Source organism: Electrona antarctica (assembly GCF_951216825.1).
Source record: "Electrona antarctica genome assembly, chromosome: 22".
Taxonomy (NCBI): Eukaryota; Metazoa; Chordata; class Actinopteri; order Myctophiformes; family Myctophidae; genus Electrona; species Electrona antarctica.
Genome location: NC_136805.1, coordinates 40650758 through 40675102, shown reverse-complemented (window position 1 = coordinate 40675102; position 24345 = coordinate 40650758). Strand labels below are relative to the sequence as shown.

The following is a 24345-nucleotide window of genomic DNA, read 5'->3' as shown; positions in this document are numbered from 1 at the left end:
AATAATAATAATCTGTTTCGATAAAATCTCCCTGACTGTGTATTCCTTTGTTTTTTCCACACACGCATTCCCCTGAGTGTCGGATCATATAGAGCTGAAGTGAAAGCTATCGATCGGAATCCTTTCCGTCGTACAGATACAGAATGCTGCGCTGGACGTTTCACCAGGAGGGAGGAGGGAGGACGCTCCACGCCGTCGTCGCAGTGGAGCGCCAGGACCAGGTGTACTGCTTCGGAGGACTGTCCAGAGTGTCCGACAGCGCCGTCAAGTACCAAACGAAAGTCCACATCTTCAACACGGTGTCTTTACGCTGGAGGACGTTACCACCAGTGACTGTTGAGGTTGGACGAGAACGTCCCCCGAAGATTCCGTACGTGGGTCGTGGGTACACAGCTGTGCTGATTGAAGCTGTGATCTACATGTGGGGAGGACGCAGGCGGCTTTACGCCTTTGATGTCGACGCCCACCGTTGGTTGGAGAACGAGGTTTCTGGGACTGTTCCGAAGGGGAGGTGCCACCACTCGGCCTGCGCCTTGGGGAAGGTCATGTATGTCCATGGAGGATTCAACCACACAACTGGATACACTAATGACATGTACAAGTTGGACACGGCCACGATGGTCTGGACTTTAATTAATGCCAGAGGTATTCTGCCACCTGATTCATGTTATCACTCTGCCACCATCATGGGGACAAAGATGTTTGTATTTGGGGGCCCCTGCAGTGGCTGGGCCCACCATTACAACAGCATCAGAGTGTTTGACACAGAGACCGACTGCTGGCTGGACACGCCCACTATTGCACGGTGTAGTTCACAAGATTGCAAGTGCATGTCTCATCATTCAGCCTTTGCCTACAATGGAGAGCTCTACATAATAGGTCGTCGCTACAATTACCAGCCTCAGAAATATCTGTGGAAAGATCTGTGGAAATTCTGCCCAGAGACCTTCTCCTGGACGAAGGCGAGGCTTCCCATGGGGAACGGCCTGTCCTCAACGGCTATGAGCTGCTGTTGCATGGTGGGAGATGTTGTCATACTCTTTGGAGGGGAATACAAACCTGATGACTTGCACATCTTAAACTTGAGTCCAAGTCTTAAGACTTTATGTAAGTTAGCAGTTATCCAGTACGGTCTGGAGCAGTCTGGACTCCCACACAACGTCAGGTGGGAACTGGCAGCCATTACAACCAATGACAACACACAACAAGAACAGAGAACAAACTCCAGACCAAGGAACAAAAGAAAGAGAAAGAGAAACTGATGCAAAGAATCGACAATCGGACCTGGACCTCTGGCGTATAGCAGCCCAGGCACCTATAGGCTCAGTGTAGCCTGACAGCGTGCCGCGGGTTCGAGTCACGATCCCGAAGGCCATTTTACTGCGTGTCACTCCCTACCTCTCCATTTCCTGTCAGCCTACTATACTATCAATGATGGCCAACAAATAAATCTAAAAAAAAAAAAACGAGTAAAATGAGGTGATATTATCAGTTTTCAGTGGTAACCACTAGAAGGCGCTTGACGCCACCATTTGACTGATCCTCAATCCGAAACGGGACCGGTGATATCTGAACCGAACCGCTACGCATCCGAGAAACATTGTAATTGGCCGGAACCGGCTCCGAGATGGATTTGACTGTTTGGAACGGGTCCGACCAAAACGGCGCCGATCCGATATAGATCCGGACCCATAGTGTGTTCTCTGCAATATTATATGCTTTAACATGACATGAGACTGCTCCCTATGAGCGACGTGCACCCCGCCGCCTCTCGAGAGGAGGAGGAGGAGGAGGAGGGTTGCAAACTTGCATTGGCTATAGTGCGTTTTAGCGCACCAACATTCTTACTAGAGCTGTTGACAATCGCAACAAAACTGTCCCACATTTTTCCTCCGAGGTGGAAATCCTGGTGACGCGAGGTTAGTCTCACATTGTTCGTTGCTTTGCATTAATATAGTACCCTGCCCGGGGGACAAGTCAATATTTTGGGCCCGAACCGGCTCGGTTCTCGGTTCGGCTCTCGGGTGTTCGGTTCCGGATGGACCCGTGCTGCCCTCTAGTCCGGGGACCCCCGGAGAACCTTGAAGGAGTTAAACTGGAAAATAAATGGGGGGTTCCAGAGATAAAAATGCCATCAAATGGGGGTCCGTAGACTAATGCATGTCATACTGGGGATCCTTGAAATTATTACGGGTTGAGAATCTCTGCTAGAGCCGTAAACATCTTCTCTTATATCCCTGCATGGCATATCTTTTCAAATGGGGGTCCGAGGGCTAATTAGTGTCAATTGGGGGGTCCTTGACATGAAAAGGTTTGGGAACCACTGCTCTACAGGCAGTTGGGGGAAAACAAAATGTCCGCCTGCTGCTAGTGTTATCCTTTTTTTAACTTGTGAATCAATGGTCGCATTTGATGGTTTGAATTAAAAAAACGGAAGCAAACAGTAAGGGGCACACTTTACTTTTTTTTTTTTTTTTTTTCGGACTCAAAGAAACATGATAAGCGTTGCAAAGACAAAACGACTACTACTACTACTACTACTACTACTACTGTGCATAAATTAAGTGTAAATAGGACATAACAAGGCAAACTAAAATGTGCACAAATAGAATGCCCAACTATGGCACATCCTTGTTTTCTTTTTTTTTCTTTCTTTTTTTCAGCTGGCGGATTACTTTACGGCAGTTTTCAGACGCAGTGAGTGCTTGCTTTGCTAACAGTATAATATCATCAGCATAATATCATCCCCTCCCCTAACCCCTCCCCTTTATCATTCAAGCTGTGGGCGTGGCTTCAGTTCAGGTGGATCAACACCCACCAGGCGAACCAGGCATACTTAATGAACTGCTAGGCGTGTCAACATAAAAACGATATTTTAACACATAGGCTACTGTACACTTTTTTTGGAGAAAGAAAAATCTTCCTCCTTATATTATAATAATAATACCCGATGATCATGTTTCAGGGTGAAAAAAAATCACAAATTAAGACCTGGAGGTGTGGCCAATGCTGTTTGGCAACTCAAAATAGCTAAACAGCATTGGCCACACCTCCAGGTCTTAAGTTAAGTCAGAAGACATGGAACATATAAGACATGCAAAATAGGACACCGAGTGTACAAATGGAACCACATGGTCCATTCTGTTCCATTTGTACTCTCTGGGTTACAGTCCTGCAAGGTTACATTTGGAACCCCCCGAAAATGAATCGTAAAAAGGGAACCATTAAATTACAACTTTAGTTTTTTTTTTCAACCAAGGTGCAGGTTTTAGGTTGTTATTAGACAAAGTTAAAGGTGAGTGTTATTTTTTTTATTTCTTTTGCTGCTTTCTTTCGTTTTAGGGATTTTAGCAATTTTTGACAGGGGGGAGGGGGCATTCGAACATGGGGCAAAATGTCCTTTTTTTACAAAATCTTTATTATTATTATTATTATTAAATTCTTTATTAATATTTACTATAGTCCTACTAGACCCCAGGAAATTACATCTGGCCACAAAAGATCACAGGATCTACCAGAGGCGTATCTACAATAAGGCGAGGGCAGGCGTCCGCCTGTCCAAATCCATTTCTGGCCTGGCCAAAATCCATACAATTGGAAAAAAAGAGGACAAAAACAAGAGCTTAAAACTATTAATGGACAGCTGATTGGCCGTCGCGGTAGAGCGTGACCCTCAATCACCCATTGGAATGTAAATGCATGCCTTTCAGCCTTTGTATCCTACTCGTCTGGCAGGTATATCTCTTTGAAAACCTTTAGTGCTACGATTGTCTACAAAATTGTAGGTCTGCTATTTTTGAAAAATCGTGAAAATGTGGCCCAAGTGTTTGAATACATTCTTTCACAGCGAACGTTAACCACCGACATAGAAATATGGGTTTTTCAAGAAAACTGTCAGGATTTAGAAGACATTTGTAGAATCGTTCCCAGGTCAAAATGGATTAACCCCTTCTGGGTGGGAACCCTTTTTGGTGTTTTAACTAAGCATTATGTTATACTTTAGCTTTTGAAAAATAGCAGACCTACAAGCTCATAGCACGCCACCGAGTGGCGCGCTTACGAGCTTGTAGGCTATTTTTGAAAAAATGTGAAAATGCGGCACAAATCTTTGAATATATATTCTTTCAGAAGACTTTTTTTTTTTTTTTTCGATGTCAGGTCTAAATTTAAGGAATCGGAATCGTTAAAAAAAAATCCTAAATGATCCCAACCAAAGTTCTAACAGCATGTCCAGCGTCGTCATACCAGGGCCAACAGTGACAGTGAGGAGGAATCCAGTTGAACACCATATCTCACTCTCTCTGTGGGTATAGTACGCAATTATAGATTTGTTTTACTATTCACCATCAAACCCTCTCTCTCTCTCTCTCTCTCTCTCTCTCTCTCTCTCTCTCTCCGATGCCAGACATCTGTGTCTTTATGTTCCAGTGAAAGATGAAAGTTATGGCTTCCTACACGGTATCTATTTCTCATGACTGAACCCCACAGCGCATGGGGGCCCGCGCCGCGCACCATTCTGCCAACAGTTACATCAACTTGGATAATGTATATTCGCTGTCGGGGAGAAACCTCTTATCTCCATATTTTTACGTTTTCGTATAGTTAACCCATTTTGACCTGCGGGAACGATTCTACAAATGTCTTCTAAATCCTGACCTGAAAATACCCATGTTTCTATATCAGTGGTGCGTGCTCAACCTTTGTCAAGGACCCCCAGAATTGTCTGAATTTGGCTGCGGACCCCCATCTGACCCCCCAGAAGAGTTAAAAACGTTCGCTCTGAACTTTAGACGAGAGTATACTCGTTCTAAGTTTCCGATTCTAGTTGCTGTCGGGCAGAAAGCGTGTCCACGTTTCAACTTTTATCTGTGATTTTTTTGTTAATTTGTGCTGTGCTTTTGCCCTACTTTGTCACGTTGGGACCTTATGATATACTATTTTGGCTATATTTTAAAATCACACCTGTGTGAAGTGAGTGGTGCAACTCCGTGTGGGGGTTCCTGGGAGGGGGTTCCAGACCCACAGAAACTCACCCAGGGTGCCGGCCCGGTTCCGGCAAGCCGCCCTGCGTCCGAAACGGTAGAGAAATGACAGAGTTACCGTGTGGCGGTCCCTCTACTGTACTGTACTGTACTGTACTGTACTGTACTGTACTGTACTGGCACACCCGAAATCATCATATATACAGTTAATTTGTGTGTGCGTTAGGTTGCGCACAGGTGGTGAAAAACAACCATGCTGTTTTCGTGCTCAGACGCACCCAGCCAGCCACCCAGCCAGCCAGCCACCCACACACATAGCTCCGTAAGGGAGTGGTTGCACCACTCAAAAACAGTTTTTCAGAAAGTATAAGTGTAAATGCTGAAGTTGGTTAATTAGTTCTGGTCTCCACCATGAGGATAGGAGTGTGTGTGTGAAATGGGCAAAATGTTTAGAAGCAATATAAATGTGTGTGCGTGTGCGTGTGCGTGTGCGTGTGCGTGTGTGTGTGTGTGTGTGTGTGTGTGTGTGTGTGTGTGTGTGTGTGTGTGTGTGACGCAGCTTGGCCTGTTGTAGCGCCACCTGATTTGAAAACTGATTTGAAAACTGTGGCAATTCTTCCAAAGCCTAGTGGGCTATGCATGCACAGTTTCACCACAATCGGACGCTGCGTTGAGTAGTTGTGGCGATTTGTACAAAACGGGTACAAAGCGGGCTACTCCTGAAAAGTTTAGAAGCCAATCGTAGACAATGAATGAATCTGAAGGAGTAATATTAGAAAATGTGTTTTATATACAGTATGTCGGCCTCCTGGTGGCGCTATAAAGAGCAGATGTGAAAAATTCCAGGCAAAGGTTTTTCCTTGGCCTCTAGGGAGTTGGCATACAAAGTTATCCACAGATCCGTGCAGTTAGAGGTAAAACACTTTCGGCCAGTTATAGCGCCACCATGAGGCTGAGTTGAAAATGTTCCAGTGGCATTTCTTCCTCGGCCTAGTGGGAATGTGCGTGCACAATTTCACGGAAATCACACGATGTGTTCATGATTTGCAGCATTTTGTTTGAAACTGAGCACTCCTGCAAACTTTGGAAGCCAATCTTAGCCAATCAGGATGGAGTCTGAGAAATCTGAAAGACCCGTTTAGTTGAATGGCTCTAGAGAGACCGTGTACCAATCTGTAGGTGTACTGTCCAAAAACGTTTTGCACAAAGCGGCTTCCTGGTGGCGCTATAACAGGCCGTTCTGGAAATTTTGGGGCAGAGGTTCATCGTTGGCATCCAGGGAGTGTGTGTGCAAAATTTGGCATCGACCGGGTTAACAGTGCCGGAGATTAGCTATTCACAGACGGACGGACGGACCGAGTGCAAAACATACTCTCTCCCCATGCCTTCGGCCTCGTGGAGACAATTAACAATTGACTGTAAATGTAAAGCTGATGTTTTGGCTGGGGTGAAGTACCTGTGATCTCTGTCCGTTGTCATGAAAATCCACTTTAAAACGGTGTAATCGCTTGTTGTAGTGTAGAAAAGTATTCCATAGCGGAGACCACATCAACAGACCGGGCAGCGGCACGGTTTCCTTTGTAAACAATAGGGACTCAATTTCCCTTTACAATAATTTGACTCTTGAGAGCAAAATGGACTCATAAGGGTCCATTTGGTTTTGATTTGGTTTCATTTCATCTTGCTCAAGGACAAACCGGGAACCTTCCGTTGATTTTCCCCAAGAAAACGTGTTTTTCTTCTTCTGGAGAACAGAACATGTCATTGCTTCATGTCGGAAAGTAACCTCTTATCTCCAAATTCTAACTATTTGTGTTTTCTTCATGAATTGAGTACCACAGACGAAAAACAGTCTAAGTCCAAATGTCATTCTGACCCCTCCACGAAAAGGCCTCGTTGTCCTGAACCCTTATCTATCATTTATATATTATGGATCAATAGTGTGGACTTAGACTGTTATTCGTCTGTGGTTCTAAACCATTTAGGCCTGACGTCGACATTTTTAAAATGTATTTTTTTCTGAAAAACCTTTCTATATATGTCAAGGACCCCAAAAATGATATGTAGTTGGCCGCCGACCCCCATCTGAAAATATGTTGTTCCAGGGGACCTCTCCAGAAGCAAAGATTTGAGTTAAAAACTGAAACTCTGAAAGAATATATATTCAAAGATTTGAGGCCCATTTTCATGATTTTTCAAAAATAGCAGACCTATAAGCTCATAGCGCGGCACTCTGTGCCGCGCTATGAGCTTGTAGATCTGCTATTTTTCAATAGCTAAAGTATCTTGATCATTAACCCCCGCGGTGTGACATCTGCACGCAACGAATAACAAACCTAGGCTTGTTTTTTTGCGTAACATGTCTTAATGCATCGAGACCTAAATGTATAGACTGAGGTTAAATGACTCGGGTCGCTTTCCTTTTCATGATGTACGAGTCCAGGAGCGTGTAAGTTCTAAGAAAGAATCACAGACAATCTGGGAGAGTTTGTTGAGAAGACGCATCACCACCGGGCCATCTAGCCAAGCGAGCCTTTAGTATATTGTACATTAAACATGAGAGCTGCATAGTGGCTTTCAGGGAGCTTTACTCTGTCACTGTTCCAACGCGCGGCCTGGACCAATGAACACTGTGCAAGTCCCCCATGTCACTGTTCCAACGCGTCGGCCTGGACCAATGAACACTGTGCAAGTCCCCCCCGTCGCTCGGATGCGTGTACAGTTCATCGGAGCACGGTTCGAGCATGGCCTGATTCATCACGAGGGGCGCTGCATGGAATCAGCTACTGGCGGCAGAAAGTAACTTAGTATGTTACTGTAGCCTACGTTTTTATTTTATTATTTCACTTTATTTGAGTGTTTCCATTTTTTTCTGCCCCATCAATGTCGTAACTCTCGTCTTTACTCATATGGCTCATGGTTTGCGGCGCAAACACACACTTCAGCGTTGAAGTTCAGAGTCCCATGTCTGCTTCAACGGTTTCCCCTATAACACCCCGACACAGCTTATTTTCTACAGCACACGCTCTCACAACGAAAAGAAACACTAAGGATTTTTTTTTTGAATTTGGGGGGTCCGTTTATGTTATGTGTTTTGGTCACCCGGGGAGCTCGCCTGCCCCGCCCGCCCGGGGCTTTTTGAGGCATGCAGCGCTGCGCCGCGCCAGCCAACCAACCAACCAAACAGGATGAATAATTGAGGCATTCTAGTACTTTCAGGGGTGAATTTTAAAGCCGTATTCTGCAGAGGGCTCTCTCTCTAAATGGTGAAAGGAGGGGAGATGGAGGGGGAAAGTTGGAGGAGTGTGTGTGTGTGGGGGGGGGGGGGGGGGAGTTAATCATTCATGGGCAGCTTTTATCTGTCTCGGTTCAGGTCACCGTCCTCAAGGCGCCGGGGTTGGGGGGGCTGGGGGGGGAAGGGGGGGTGGGAGTATGGCGGAGCGTGGTGAGGGCCGGGGAGAGGGGTGAGGAAAAGAGAGGTGGGAAGCATAGTAACACAAACGTGTGTCTCATGTGTGTTTGTTGAGTGTGCGTGCGTGCGTGCGTGCGTGCGTGGGTGCGTGCTTGCGTCAGTGGTGTAAAACGTACTCACATGTTTCACTTAAGTGAGAGTATCAATACTATGTATAATATACAATATAGAAAGATATTGTAGGCCTATGTATAATATACAATATAGAAAGCGCAAAAGTATTGACTTCAAAAATGTGCTTAAAGTACCAAAAGTAAAAGTACTCATTGTGCAGAAAGTTTTCAAATGTATTAAAACAAAATTGAGCTTGTAGATCCCCTATTTTCAAATGGCCAAAATGTATATAGGGCTGAAGTGGTCAATGTATGTTTTGTGATAATGTTTTGTGATGTTTTGTGATAGTAGTTACTAATTAAAATCTTCCCATAAATGTAGTGGATAATCCAATATTTGGATCCCAGCTGTAGTGGAAGTACATATACCTCAGAATTGTACTTAAGTACTTAAGTAAGTATGCTGAGAGTAGAAGAGGTAGGGGTGTCATGGCCGAATGGACGGACCCTGTTTTATATTTTGTTATTTTATTATTATTATTTTTGTTATGTTATTTATTTAAATTTTTTAACCTTTTATTTAACCAGTAAAAACCACATTGAGACTGAAGTCTCGTTTACAAGTGTGAACTGACCAAGAGAAGAGGCCAAATAAGTGACACAGCTCTGCCAGTAACGATACATACAAGACAATAACAGGACAAACATGCAACGCTCATAAATACAGTATACCCACTACAGCTCAAAGGGAGAACAGGAAGGTCTAATAACGCAACGAAATTTGCTAATAAAATAAAAAGCAAGAGAACCGACATTTGCTATACGTCAAAGCAGGAGCAGTGTTTGGGAAGTGTGCCCACGGCAATCCTTTTAAAGTTCACTAGGGAATCACATGAAGCCATAGTTTGAGTCTGGTCTGTACAGGTCATTCCAAGACCAGGGTCCAAAAGTCCTGTTCCTCCCCTCGTTGTGAGCGCGCGGTTAAAAAGCAGAGCTATAGCCTATACCGATAGCGTGCGGCGAACGGAGAACGCGGCCAAGCAAAATCTACAGCCGAGCGTCGTGGGCTGGAGCGGGTCTCGCCCCGGCTGAACTCTCTCGCTGTAAATATTTAACCCGTTTAAGACTGAGACCAGATTCTACAAAATGTCTTCTAATCCTGATAGTTTTCAGAAAAACCCATGTTTCTATGTCAGTGGTTCTCAAACTATTTCATGTCAAGGACCACCAAAAGTATATGTAATTGGCCGCCGACCCCCATCTGAAAATATGTTGTTCCAGGTACCCTCCTAGAAGCAAAGATTTGAGTTAAAAACATTTGCTCTGAAAGAATATATATTCAAAGATTTGTGCCACATTTTCACGATTTTTTTCAAAAATAGCAGACCTACAAGCTCGTGCCGCACTATGAGCTTGTAGGTCTGCTATTTGTATAGCTAAAGTTTAACATAATGCTTAAAACACCATAAGGGGTTCCCGCCCAGAATGGGTTAAAGCGCAGGATTTATGGGAGTTCTTTCATCGCCGGGTATTTAATTTCCCAGCAGTCCCGACTCCCGATAAAAAAATTTGGGAGAAGAAAAAATATATATATCAGCCTTCGTGAGTGCTATTATGTCTGACTTTTTCTACACGGTATGTCCCGGGCAGCGGACGGACGGGGGAACTGTTTATAGCGCTTGCAAACACAGCATGAAGTTCTCCCGAAAGAGTTTCGAAATACATGCGATATTAAACTGGAAACAAGAGAAACAAAACTCACACTTTTTTTCCCTCTCCTTCATATATCACATTTTTACTGGAGCAGAACGTTAGCTTTATAGATTTTTTTTCCGCCCTCCGTTTTTTTTCGTTTGTTTTTGTTTCATTTGTCATTTTATTGTTCGCCCTGATTTCATTGAAAAAGCAATAAAATTAAGGAAAAATCCGGTTATGCTGAAGGCAGCGACGTCGTGTTCAGTTATCAATGTTTTATAACCGGTATAAATATACAGTACATCACTGGGATGCATGGATTTCCCCCCCTTTTTCCCCTCACTAGATATGTTTCTTTTCCCTTTATACCTCCTTTATGATGAATTCCTGTTCTGTTCTTTGACTATATAGTAGTGTCTATCTGTACGTCTCTAAATGTTTTGATGAATTGAACGCTTAATTGGGTCGTCCACTCACAGTTAACAGTCTTTGTATTGAGTTTGTTCTTGAAATGTACTGTAATTCTGCAAACTGTTAATAAATATTTCAATCAATCAATCAATGGATGGAAGGAGATTGATGCTTTTCCTTTCATGTTCCACACCCAGGGACGTGCACACATAGACATCCAAGGGGGCTTCAGCCCCCCTGCCCTTTTACCCTTCTGTAAAACAACTGAGAGACTGCCCTCTCCAGACCACGAACGCAGCATTTACTAAATGGTGAAAGAAATGCAAAATGCCACTCCTTTCCTTTCCATGCCATATACCGGAAGGCAGCATTCAGGAGAATTGCTTTTTTTCCCCGAAGTCTCCTGAACTTGGAACGCAGCATTTTGCGCTGAACAAATTTGTTTCAAAATCCATGTCGTTACACACCGCATCTCCAGTAGATAAAGAGTGCTGGGTTGCACCACCGGAAATAGCTGATCTACAAGCTCTGTAGTTGTGAGCTTGTAGATGTGCTATGAGCTTGGAACAACATATTTGATGAGCTTGTAGTTTTTGGCAGCAAATTTCTATTTTAGATTTAGTCATAGTCTCTTGAATAGTTTTCACTTAGTTTTAGTCACATTTTAGTCACATTTTAGTGTTAGTGTTAGTTTAGTTTTAGTCGACTAAATGTCATGAGATTTTAGTCTACTAAATCTACAGGTGATTTAGTCGACTAAAATGTATTTTGGCGGGCATTGATGCCGTCATAATGGCTGATTTTACACTTGTAAAAGTGTAAGTGTAAAATGACTTATACTGGATCTCTTGTCCACTAGTCCCCTCCTAACATTTTAGTCTAGTTTTTATTTGTTGACGAAATTGTCAATATATTTAGTCTTAGTTTTAGTCATCATAGCTTAGTTTTCATTTAGTTTCCATTTAACTTTTGTCAGTGAATAAAGGTAGTCGACGAACATTTTTCGTCTTAGTTTTAGTCGACTAAAACAACACTGTGTACTACAGCGTCACACCAAAGCATCGAAAGTAGCACATCCGCAAGCAGCTCAACTTGAAGCAACACGTTTTGAAGCCTTGGCTTGGTACATATATTAGGCCAGATTTGACCCAAAATAAATTTCAATAGTAGTCGTTCAAGGTTTTTTTTATGATCCTTAGGGTCATCCTAATAACATTAAAAATGTATTATTGTATCAATAATGGATCGTGGTAAATTCAGGGGTCAAAACGTTGGGGTACCATTGAAAACCTATAGAGGGTATGCGCGTGACATCATCGTACCTGGAAGTTATGCGGCAACGCCCACTGAGTGGCAAAAAACTACTTTCTGGCCTTGACAGCCCATTCATCCAAACAGACAAATCTGATTGCATTAAACAATGTTAAACTCACCAACATTGCAGCTGTATGAAAAGCTTGAATTATCCTCTTTCTATCTGCAAAGTTTTTGTTTCATAAAAATCCACAATAGAAACGTATCCTGATGGGAAAATCATGCATGTGCATACTGTCTATATAAGGCTTTGAATTATGCTTTAAGTAGCACGTGGCATGTCAATAGGGTTATTCATGATTCATGAAGTGGCTATGGCCGTTTTTAGCCCAAGGAGTGTTTTTTGTGCAAAAGCAATGCTTGCAATTGATTCAGAATCATGAATAACCCCTAGTTTGACACGTCACGTGCTACTTAAAGCATAATTCAAATTTGACATTTTTGCCTTATATGGGTTTCCCCCAACATTCAACCTCTGAATTTACCATGATAAATTTTTTTTTTAAATTATATAATAATCAATTTTTCATTATATTTTTGGATGACCCTATAAGGATCATAAAATAACGACTAGGCTACTGTTGCAATTTATCTCAAATCTTAGATTGACTGGCCTAGCCCATTTAGACCTGAGGATGAGTCTACAAATGTCTTCTAAATCCTGACAGTTTTCTGAAAAACCTCATGTTTCTATATCAGTGGTTCTCAATATTTCATGTCAAGGACCCCCAAAAATTATATGTAAATTGGCCGCCGACCCCCATCTGAAAATATATGTTGTTTCAGGGGGGACGTTCACTCTGAAAGAATATATATTCAAAGATTTACGCCACATTTTCACGATTTTTCAAAAATAGCAGACGAGTGCCGCGCTACGAGCTTGTAGATCTGCTATTTTTCAATAGCTAAAGTATAACACAATGCTTAAAACACCAAAAGGGGTTCCCGCCCAAAATGGGCTAGAGCTCCGTGGTGCTTGTGTGTGTGCCGCTTCGCGGCGCGTGTGTCTGCTGCTCCGCGGAGCGCGGCGGCCTCAAACGTCTTCGGTCGCGCGCTCTCTTGGCGCTTAATTGAGCTCCGTAGATGCAGACACACGATAAAGAATAAATAAATAAACCACTATAAATAAACCGTTGGAAAATGTTATTCTTGACGGATTGGATTCTAAATTTCGGCAGATTTCATCCGTGAGAGTTGTTTATTGTGAGAAAGAGAGAGAGAGAGAGAGAGAGAGAGAGAGGGAGAGAGAGAGAGACAGAGGGAGAGAGAGAGAGAGGCAGGTTCAGTGAGTCTCATGTCTCCCCTCTTGAAGGGGAAGATCATGCTGGGTTTTTTTAAGTGCTCTCCGAAATAGTCGTAACGTTTGGGGAGCATTTAAAACGAATTGAATCTTCTTCATCAGCTGTTTTATGAATCCTGCACCTGTTTTGTGGGTGTGTTAACTTACTTTCTGTCTGGACTACTCATGCATAGAAGGAAGCATGAGGTCAGTACGCTGCCCTCCCAGGTTGTCAGAGGAAGTGTAGCGCCCAAGATTAGATAATTCACACTGGCTGAAAAAATGGGTTTACAAAATCTTTCTTTCTTTATTTCTTTCTTTCTTTCTTTCTTTCTTTCTTGTTTCTTTCTTTCTCATTTTTTAACCTCCTTCATGTTGTCGTATGCCAGTTAATTCCTTTCCACACACTAGTGTGTGTTGTCACTGCTGTTGTATTCTCCCTGCTCACATGGAGCCCCCACAGGGAGGATTTGTTGATTGATTGATTGATTGATTGATGCTGAAAATAGCATCGCAGCGCGGTGCGTTGTGAGCTTGTAGATCGGCTATTTAGTGTAAAATCAGCCATTATGATGGCATCAACACCCGCCAAAACACATTTTAGTCGACTAAATCACCTGTAGATTTAGTCGACTAAAATCTCACAACATTTAGTCGACTAAAACTAAACTAACACCAACACATTCCAGGTGACTAAAATGTGACTAAAACTAAGTGAAAACTATCCAAGAGAGACTAGACTAAAACTAACATAGAAATGTGCTGCCAAAATCAACACTGCAGAAGCGCGTGCTTCCCTCCCCCGAACACGAGGCAGTTGTGTACGTATAGACACTCTACAAAGACGGATTAAAACCCCCTCTGTAGTGGTGGGCAGGAACATTACCACTGTGCCTGCACCCAAAAGGGGGAATTCATTGGTTCAACACTGTGCTTATATCGTGAATGAATTCACAGTTTGATGGAGCACTTGATTTCCATACTGCACGATCATTGTCTTCTTCATTGGCTGTTTTCAAATCCTGTAGCTATTGAATATTGTTCTGTCGTGTGTGTGTGTGTGTGTGTGTGTGTGTGTGTGTGTGTGTGTGTGTGTGTGTGTGTGTGTGTGTGTGTGTGTGTGTGTGTGTGTGTGTGTGTGTGTGTGTGTGTGTGTGTGTGTGTGTGTGTGTGTGTGTGTGTGTGTGTGTGTGTGTGCGTGCGGGTGGGTGGGTGTGTGTGTGTGTGTGTGCGTGCGTGCATTTTATCGAACTGATTTCCCCTCTTCTCCTTCTCTCTGTCCGCAGGGAGCTGATGCCCAAGACCCTGGAGGGCCAGATCACCATGGAAAAGACCCCCAGCTACTTTGTGACGCGGGAGGCTCCGGCCCGCATCTCGGCCATGTCCCGGGACACCAAGGTGATCGTGGTGGTGCGCGACCCGGTGACCCGGGCCATCTCCGACTACACGCAGACGCTGTCCAAGAAGCCCGACATCCCCTCCTTCGAGAGCCTGACCTTCAGGAACCGGACGACGGGCCTCATCGACACGTCGTGGAGCGCCATCCAGATCGGCATCTACGCCAAGCACCTGGACAACTGGCTGCAGTACTTCCCCATGGAGCAGATCCTGTTTGTGAGCGGCGAGCGGCTGATCAGCGACCCCGCCGGGGAGCTGGGCCACGTGCAGGACTTCCTGGGGCTCAAGAGGATCATCACGGACAAACACTTCTACTTCAACCAGACCAAGGGCTTCCCCTGCCTCAAGAAGGCCGAGGGCAGCAGCAAGCCCCACTGCCTGGGCAAGTCCAAAGGGAGGACCCACCCCAACATTGACCCTGAGGTGGTGCAGCGCCTACGGGACTTTTACAGGCCCTTCAACATGAAGTTCTACCAGATGACGGGACGTATATTTGGCTGGGATGACATTATGACATTATGGCCTCCTGTCTACAAGAACTAATTGAACTGTGTCGTTACGTGGAACGCATTTCACAGGTTCTGGATGTGTTTGCGCAAACTCTGCGGCTCAGGGTTCACATAAGGTTCTCGTAACCTTAATTTGGGGGCCCTTGCTCAGGAGGGGTGGTGGTGTTGGTGGTACTGAACCCCGGAACTGAGAAGAACTGAGAATACTTTGAAACGTGTTTCTAAAACTAGCGAAAACGGAATTTCGACAAGCTACCATGTTGCGACGTGTTGTGAGCTTCTTGATCAGCTATTTTCAATTATTTCTATTATTTCTTTCTTCAGGACTTCCACCCCTGGAAGTCCTGAAGAAAGAAATAATAGGTTGTGGTTATGATAGCAAACCTAAGCAAACAAACAATCTCAGAACTTCACAGGTTCTTGTGAAGTTCGGGTTATGGAAGGATTCTGGCTTTACCCTTCATAGTCGGAACGAGACATTAGTCCCAGCTGAGAGCTGTTGACTTTAAAATGTGACGGCATGTCAGTTGTCGGAAACAACTGAAGGCTAAATGATGCTTGGTCAAAGATGACCCCTTTTGGCGAAAAAGAAGAATTGACTTATGGAACACTGAAAGAAAGAGCTGAAAGTGGAAAGGGTTGAGTGACGTATATGTTCACACTGGCAGATGCGAAAGATGCAACGCTACACAGCGTATTTGTACGTGGAGTTTCTTTGTAGCTGAAGTTGAAACCAGCTCAACCTTTTTGTAGCTTTATTGCAGCATGAGCTACAAACGTCGGATGCATCTTTGTATCTTCACGTCGCTGGCTTCCATTCAAAATGAATGGTCGACTGCATCTTTTGCATCTTGCCCGTGTGGACGCAGCATTGGGTAATGACTTGGCTTTAGTCATAAGCAATATTATGTGTCTGTGAGGATGTCCGTTCTGTTCTCACTGGCGCACCAGTTATGCAACGTTTCTGTTTTATTTTTTTATCACAGCTGCCTCAATCAAATCAAATATTGTCGCCGTCGCGCAGAAGCCTTGTGTCTCCATGTTTCAAATGTTTATGCTGTCGTTTTGTTCCGTTTCGTATAAATGATTGCCTTACTTCGTTGCACAAGCAAAATTACTGAAAAGTAGCCGATCTACAAGCTCACGGTTAATCTGTGTTTTCTGCGATCTTCGCTAATTTCTTTTTAAAACGTGAAAGTGGTTAAGTCTGTCTGTGGGTTTTATAAATGTTGAACCAATGAATCAAGAGCTTTGTGGCTAAACTAGAATCTTGTGCGCATGCGGCGCGCTCACGTCTATAGGCCACGCGGTCCGCGTTGTCGTCGTCTGTCCGTGTGTCCGTCGTGAGTGAGACAGAGGCACATACACAAAGCGTACACTTTGAACGAAGGCAGACAGCGATGTGTCTTTGGCCACTGGCCGTGTTGTTTAATTGTTTAAAATTTGCATTGTGTTTTTATTTGCATCGTGGCCGTGGAATTCTCTCACATAAAACTACATTGGATAAATTGGAGCACACGTATTTTCCCATTTCCTGAAATGTTATTGTAACATAATTATTTGGACATACAAGGTTTCCAGCCGCCAGCGGCGATAATGATAGATATTATTTAGAGGTGTGTGGCTCATTACAGTGAATGACTCTTATCAGAGTGACACCTTTGTGTTGTGTTCAGAGGTCCAGTGGCGTCACACGGAAATGCGTGACCCTATGCTTTATTGCTTCTGTGTAGGAAGTTTGTGGAAATTACATTATTATTATTATTATTATTATTATTATTATTATTATTATTATTATTATTATTATTATTATTATTGTTATTATTATTATTATTATTATTATTATTATTTATTTATTTTTATTTATGTTTTACGTGTTGGTGGCTTTTGATCCTAAGCCTTTTGATGAGTGACTTTATGGCATATTTTCAACGCACCTAGCTGCTTTTCAAAGCTTAACACTTTTTCTAAGAAAAATAAAGATGGAAAAAGTTAAATAAATAAATATGCAAATGTAAAAAAAACAAAAAAAATACATGTATTTTTTAAAGATTAATTTATTTGAGGATTACCCACAGTATCTGAATTATTTGCAATAACTTGTCGATAATGTCATGCTTTTATTGTGTCTTGTTTTATACCATGCACCATAAATACTATATAGTTTTAGTTTTGACTACATCAGATTTTATATCTTATCGGCATACCTATTTTATTTTATTTTTTAAAGCTAATGAACAAGCTTCACAATGCGGCGTATTAAGCCACGTTGTGAGCTTGTAGATTTTGTACATTTGAGAAAACATCAGGCAAAAATATCGTTGATCGGTAGTCAAGGACTCTCCATGATCGGGATCGGCATTGTTCCCGAAACAACATGTCATCGGCTCTAGCATGCTTCTCCACGTTAACCCCTTAAATCCCCAGAGTCCTTTATTCTGGGCGAAAATATGTTCACATGAAAATAGCCGGCGATCTACAGCGTTGAAAGCTTGTTCGCTCCAACGGCTAAAAGTAATTTAAACGTCTATAATGTCCCATGTCCATGTCCGGGCCACACATTCATTCCCACACTTGTTCCCACTTAGGCTAGCAATTCCAGCACTGTGACCGCTTGTTATTCCAAGGGCAGTTCCCCCGGCATTCAGATAATGAAGTTAATTAAATTAAGCGGGCAAAAGATAGCACTCGCTTGTTATGCTAGCAAACGGCCCCCTCTCTCAGTCTCTCTCAGTCTCTCTCTCGCTCTCTCTCCTCAACTGAGGGAAGAGATGCAGAGGTTCCTATACCCCCATCACCCCACCGGTGTTGCCAAATTTTGTGAGAGAAATAAGCAACCAGGTCTATGAAAACATGCCCAAAAGAAGCGACTATAGCCTAGGGCTATATTTGAAAATAGACTGTTGACACGTTGTGAGCTTGCATGTAGGTTATTCTATTTTCGAAGGTTATTCTATGGGTCTATTTAAGTGAGTGGATCACTCACATCTTGAGTTTGACCAGATGAAGAGCCTTGGCTCAAAACGTTGTCAATAAATATACCTTTTGGAGCATATGAGTGTGCGGGTTCCCTTCTCTTTTCCTATTCTAGGGGTTGACATTGACATGAAAAATGTTTGAGAACAACTGGGTTTAAACAACATTTAGGAAATATTTACAAGCAAACTTTGCAGGAAAAAAACAAGGCCAACGCCGCTTATAATAAGCAGACATGGCAACACTGCAGACCACCACTCCGGTTTCCTCGACATGCCTCCCTGTGTGTGAACCCAATACGCTTGATGTCAGCAGGGCTTCCTGTTAGCCTGTGGTCTGACTGTGATGCTAGGTGCAGCGGTTCCTATAGCCAGCAGGCCGTGTGCGCAGGGCGGGTCTGACTGTGATGCTAGGTGCAGTGGTTCCTATAGCCTGCAGGCCGTACGGCGGGTCTTATTGTGATGCTAGGTGCAGCGGTTCCTATAGAGCGTCGCAGTCCCGCCCCCTACCAGGGCCCAGGAAATGATTCTCCGTTCATTTTCCTCATAGACATTTCAGAAAGTATTTATTTAAAGACTTTTACGCCGCGGACAAAGCCAACTCTTGTCGTGACAAATCATGACAACAAACACAATTCTTCGGGCCAAACAAAGAATTTGAAAGTAGAAAAAAACTGCAGGTTACACACTTTTTTTGTTGTTTTTCTTCTATGTAATTATTTGTTTGGTCCAAAATATTGTGTGTGTTGTCATGATTTGTCACGACTCGAGTTGGCTTCGTACAACGCTTAAAAGGTCTTTAAATAAATACTTTTTGAAATGTCTATGGGAAAAATGCATTGTGATTCATTTCCTGGGCCAGGCGTCGTCATGAAAGGGGGCGGGACTGCGACGCTCTATAGCCTGCAGGCCGTACGGTGGTCTGACTGTGATGCTAGGTGTAGCGGTTCCTATAGCCTGCAGGCCGTACGGCGGGTCTTATTGTGATGCTAGGTGCAGCGGTTCCTATAGAGCGTCGCAGTCCCGCCCCCTACCAGGGCCCAGGAAATGATTCTCCGTTCATTTTCCTCATAGACATTTCAGAAAGTATTTATTTAAAGACTTTTACGCCGCGGACAAAGCCAACTCTTGTCGTGACAAATCATGACAACAAACACAATTCTTCGGGCCAAACAAAGAATTTGAAAGTAGAAAAAAACTGCAGGTTACACACTTTTTTTGTTGTTTTTCTTCTATGTAATTATTTGTTTGGTCCAAAATATTGTGTGTGTTGTCATGATTTGTCACGACTCGAGTTGGCTTCGTACAACGCTTAAAAGGTCTTTAAATAAATACTTTTTGAAATGTCTATGGGAAAAATGCATTGTGATTCATTTCCTGGGCCAGGCGTCGTCATGAAAGGGGGCGGGACTGCGACGCTCTATAGCCTGCAGGCCGTACGGTGGTCTGACTGTGATGCTAGGTGTAGCGGTTCCTATAGCCTGCAGGCCGTACGGCAGGTCTGACTGTGATGCTAGGTGTAGCGGTTCCTATAGCCTGCAGGCCGTACGGCGGGTCTGACTGTGATGCTAGGTGCAGCGGTTCCTATAGCCTGCAGGCCGTACTGCGGGTCTGACTGTGATGCTAGGTGTAGCGGTTCCTATAGCCTGCAGGCCGTACGGCGGGTCTGACTGTGATGCTAGGTGCAGCGGTTCCTATAGCCTGCAGGCCGTACGGCAGGTCTGACTGTGATGCTAGGTGTAGCGGTTCCTATAGCCTGCAGTACAGGCCGTACGGCAGGTCTGACTGTGATGCTAGGTGTAGCGGTTCCTATAGCCTGCAGTACAGGCCGTACGGCGGGTCTTATAGTGATGCTAGGTGTAGAGGTTCCTATAGCCAACAGGCCGTGTGCGCACGGCGGGTCTGACTGTGATGCTAGGTGCAGCGGTTCCTATAGCCAACAGGCCGTGTGCGCACGGCGGGTCTGACTGTGATGCTAGGTGCAGTGGTTCCTATAGCCAACAGGCCGGTTGCGCACGGCGGGTCTGACTGTGATGCTAGGTGTAGCGGTTCCTATAGCCAACAGGCTGTGTGCGCACGGCGGGTCTGACTGTGATGCTAGGTGTAGCGGTTCCTATAGCCAACAGGCCGTGTGCGCACGGCGGGTCTGACTGTGATGCTAGGTGCAGTGGTTCCTATAGCCAACAGGCCGTGTGCGCACGGCGGGTCTGACTGTGATGCTAGGTGTAGCGGTTCCCAAAAATGTTCAGCTCGAGAAGATATATTTGGTGTACGCCTTAATGTACAAAAATAATTCATTATGAAGCCGTATTTTTAAAAAAATTGAAAATTGGCAAATCTACAAGCTCACAATTTCAATTCAAAGGATTGGCATGAGAAAGCATATGTTTGCATTGGCAAAGCAAGAGTGAAAACATAATAAAAAACTATTTAAGTTGTACGGTGTAAGTGTACAGTTGGAGAGTAGGCCCTACGTGTCACATCGCCATGTCTTGTGAGTTTGTAGACGGGTCCATTTGGTTCCATTTGTAAAATTAAATTAAATTAACTCAGAGCTAGACATGCCATTAAATGGGGGTCCGTAGCCTAATGCATGTCAAACTGGGGGGGGGTCCCTTGACATTGAATGGGTTGAGAATCACTGCTAGAGCCGTGAAAATCTTCTCTTACGACATATATTTTCTAGTGGTGGTCCGCAGGCTAATTAGTGTAATGTTGGGGGTCCTTGACATGAATAAGGAACCACTGAACTATAAGGGACGACAATGGCAGCGAGATGTATTCCAGTTTTCCGAAATAAATATTTTCACGATTTTTCAACAAATAGCAGACCTACAAGCTCATAGCGCGCCACTCGGTGGCGCGCTATGAGCTTGTAGATCTGCTATTTTTCAATAGCTAAATTATAACATAATAATGTTTAAAACACCAAAAGGGGTTCCCGCCCCAAAATGGGTTAAAAAAAACGTCCTGGCGATTCGGGTCTGTTGACGCTGCCTATACGGCTGCGTCGGTCTCGATCGAAAATCCCGATGGCAGCAGATGATTGGCCATCAGCCCCGTCACTCAACAGCGTCAAACGACAAACATGGCTGCCCCCCACTGCGGTGACTCGCGACCGTATCAATCTGGCTATTAAATCGACGTACAGAAGCGGCAGGTTTTATAAACATCATCATCCGACATATTTTACCGCTTTTGCTTTTGTTTACATGCTAGTAGCGCTCGTTGACTTTGTTTGCTTGGTTAGCAACCGGGTTAGCCATAGCCACATGATTGACAATCAATTGAACCAATCGCCGAAGACTGCCGCGTTGACAACGCCCATCCCATAAACTGCTGCCGTGGGGGGTACGGCTTTCAGTCTGAATAGTGAAGTGAAACGAAATGGAAATTCAGACCGAGCGTCGGGCTAGCAGAACTGACACTCTTCTGAGCCTTTCTTTTTCTTTCTCAAAGCAGATGTGAGTCACAGAGGAGACAGCGGATTTGACCGTTATCTCTGCATTGGAACGGCGAAATCATCCGTTATCAGCACGTTTGAATGGTGCCAAAATGTTGATACTGGCATCCTCACCACATAGCCTGGTCAAGGTTTCCCCCTGGTGGACGTGTCATTTTGGTGCATGGAACTAGGAGCTACTAATATATACTATTCTCTGCCTATCAGGACGTAACTCGGACGGCGCTGAGTCGGCGCGTCTCCGTCAGGACATCAGTGATAATGACAATGCTACAATCGCAGATAATGACATACTGAACAGTGAGGATGCCAGTATCAACATTTTGGCACCATTCAAACGTGCTGATAACGGATGATTTCGCCGATTATATACATGATACCAGTCGAATGGGGTGCAGGAGAAGCATCAGATCTGAGGGCCAGAAGATCTTCTCCTCGTGTTTTCTATATTCTCTGTTCTGTGTGTCAGCACTTCCTGTGTATCAGAGTCTGTAACTCTGATTATATATACGCTGCTTTTAATTTAAAATCGTGTCTGTCGACGTTTCTAAAGCAGAGACGCGTCTTGAATGAAAAAGAGTTTCTAAAGAAGAGACACATCTTGAATAAAAAGATACCTTTTTATGCACAGAAGGTGGTGTTCGGGCTGACCTCATTTACCTTCAACATGTACACCCTCTCTCTCTCTCTCTCTCTCTCTCTCTCTCTCTCTCTCTCTCTCTCTCTCTCTCTCTCTCTCTCTCTCTTTGTCTCTCTCCCAGCCTCCTTGATGTGTCTGTGTGTGTTTTATTTTTTCACAGTAGCTTCTTCCCCCGGCGAGTCCACGCAGATTAATTCTTGCAGCGTGACAAGAAGAAGAAGAAGAGGAGGAAGAAGTGCAGGAGGAGAGAACATTAAAGTCATTAAAGTGGTGCTCACGCACGCTTCCCTCCCTTTGCCCCATGAGCTTACGACACAACTATTAAACCATTCTGTACGGGAACCCCTTTTGGTGTTTTAACTATAAGCATTATGTTATACTTTAGCTATTGAAAAATAGCAGATCTACAAGCTCGTAGCGCGCCACCGAGTGGCGCGCTACGAGCTTGAAAGTCTGCTATTTTTGAAAAATCGTGAAAATGTGGAGCAAATCTTTGAATATATATTCTTTCAGAGTGTTTTTAACTCAAATCTTTGCTTCTGGGAGGGGGTCCCTGGAACAACCTATTTTCAGATGGGGGTCGATGGCCAATTACATATATTTTTGGGGCTCCTTGACATGAAATATTGAGCACCACTGATACAGAAACATAGATATTTCAGAAAACTGTCATGATTTATCAAGACTTTTTTTTAAATTTCGATGTCAGGCCTAAATGGGTTAAAACGCACACACGTGCGCACACACATGCACGCGTGCGCACGCACACACACACACACACACACACACACACACACACACTGACTGGCTCCTCTCCTATCTGCGCCGGTACACCTTCACAACATTGCCCCTGCTTATCTCCTACTCTAGCCCTCGGCGCAGAATGTCAAAGGAGGCATTTAGGAAGGCGTTTTAAAAGGATGCTCTCTTAGTGTGAGAGCCTTATTTTTGGCCTCCCGCACGTCCCCTGGATGGTAATCGTCATGCGGAAGCATTATTGTCTCTGCGTCACCCCAGAGAGATGCTGCTTTACTGCAGTGTGTGTGTGTGTGTGTGCGTGCGTGTGTGTGTGTGTGTGCGCGTGCACGTGTGCGTGCGTGCGTGCGTGCATGCGTGCGTGCGTGTGTGCGTGCGTGCGTGTGTGTGTGTGCTGATTGACTGGGATAAATGGAGACAGTCTGTCACAGTGACAGCCACTTAAAATCATGTAATGTACACGCACGCACGCACACACGCACAGTCACACACACACACGCAGACGTTTGTTGACATCGTCTACAAAGTTATGGAGCTTAACTGCACCAATCAGAACCAGTCATTTGTGTGTGGGTGACTGTGCGTGTGTCCCTGTATTACTATACTCGTGAGGACCAAAATGTGCCCACAACTACAGTAGAAATTGTGAAAACACATTTCCCCGTCTTCATATGAAGATAAATGTTCATTCTGTTTATTCAGTTATACCTGTTTCAGATGGATCCATACATAAGGTATAGTCGACCTACAAGCTCACAACACGTCATTCGTAAGGAAACAGCATTGTGGTCGTGTAGTGGTGGGAAGTAACTAAGTACTGTAGGCCTACTTAACATTTTGACTGCAGGGATTAAACAATCGTGTTCCAGATCTCCCTGCCTATAGTTTTCACTCACCTTTGAAGAGCTGCACTGCGCCGACTTGATCGTTGCTTGTCGTGAAAATCCGCTTTAAAGTAGTGTAATCGCTTGTCGTAGTGTTGAAAAATATTCCAAAGTGGCGATCACAACAACAGAGAGGAGAAGGATGGAACGTGCATGCTGTGCACTCAAGGTTAATGTTAAATTCCAGACCTTTACTTGTACCAGAGTATTTCTACATTGCAATATTACTACTTTTATACCTATAATTAAAACCTTTGAGCACTTTTTCCACCACTGTGAGCATGCATAATTGCAGATCGACTATTTCGGCTGCGTGACACCGCCGGTGTGCTATTAATTACCGTCCTAAAAGGTTGATGTCCGCAAGCATAGCACCACAAACGAGTGTTTGTGCATGTGCGCGTGTATGTGTGCGTGTGCATGTGTGTGTGTGTGCGTGTATGTGTGATTGTGTGTGTGTGTGTATGTGTGATTGTGTGTGTGTGTGTGTGTGTGTGTGTGTGTGTGCGTGCGT

General features: G+C 44.2%; 1 protein-coding gene across 1 annotated transcript; it reads left to right on the top strand.

The window, feature by feature from the left end:
* Positions 1 to 143: 143 nt before the first annotated feature.
* LOC306915150 (heparan sulfate glucosamine 3-O-sulfotransferase 3B1-like) lies at positions 144 to 15147 on the top strand (the record flags this gene model as incomplete). Its single annotated transcript, XM_079492399.1, has 2 exons — positions 144 to 547; positions 14493 to 15147. 2 exons carry the CDS (start codon positions 144 to 146, stop codon positions 15145 to 15147), a joined length of 1059 nt encoding a protein of 352 aa, XP_079348525.1.
* Between the last annotated feature and the right edge of the window lie 9198 nt (positions 15148 to 24345).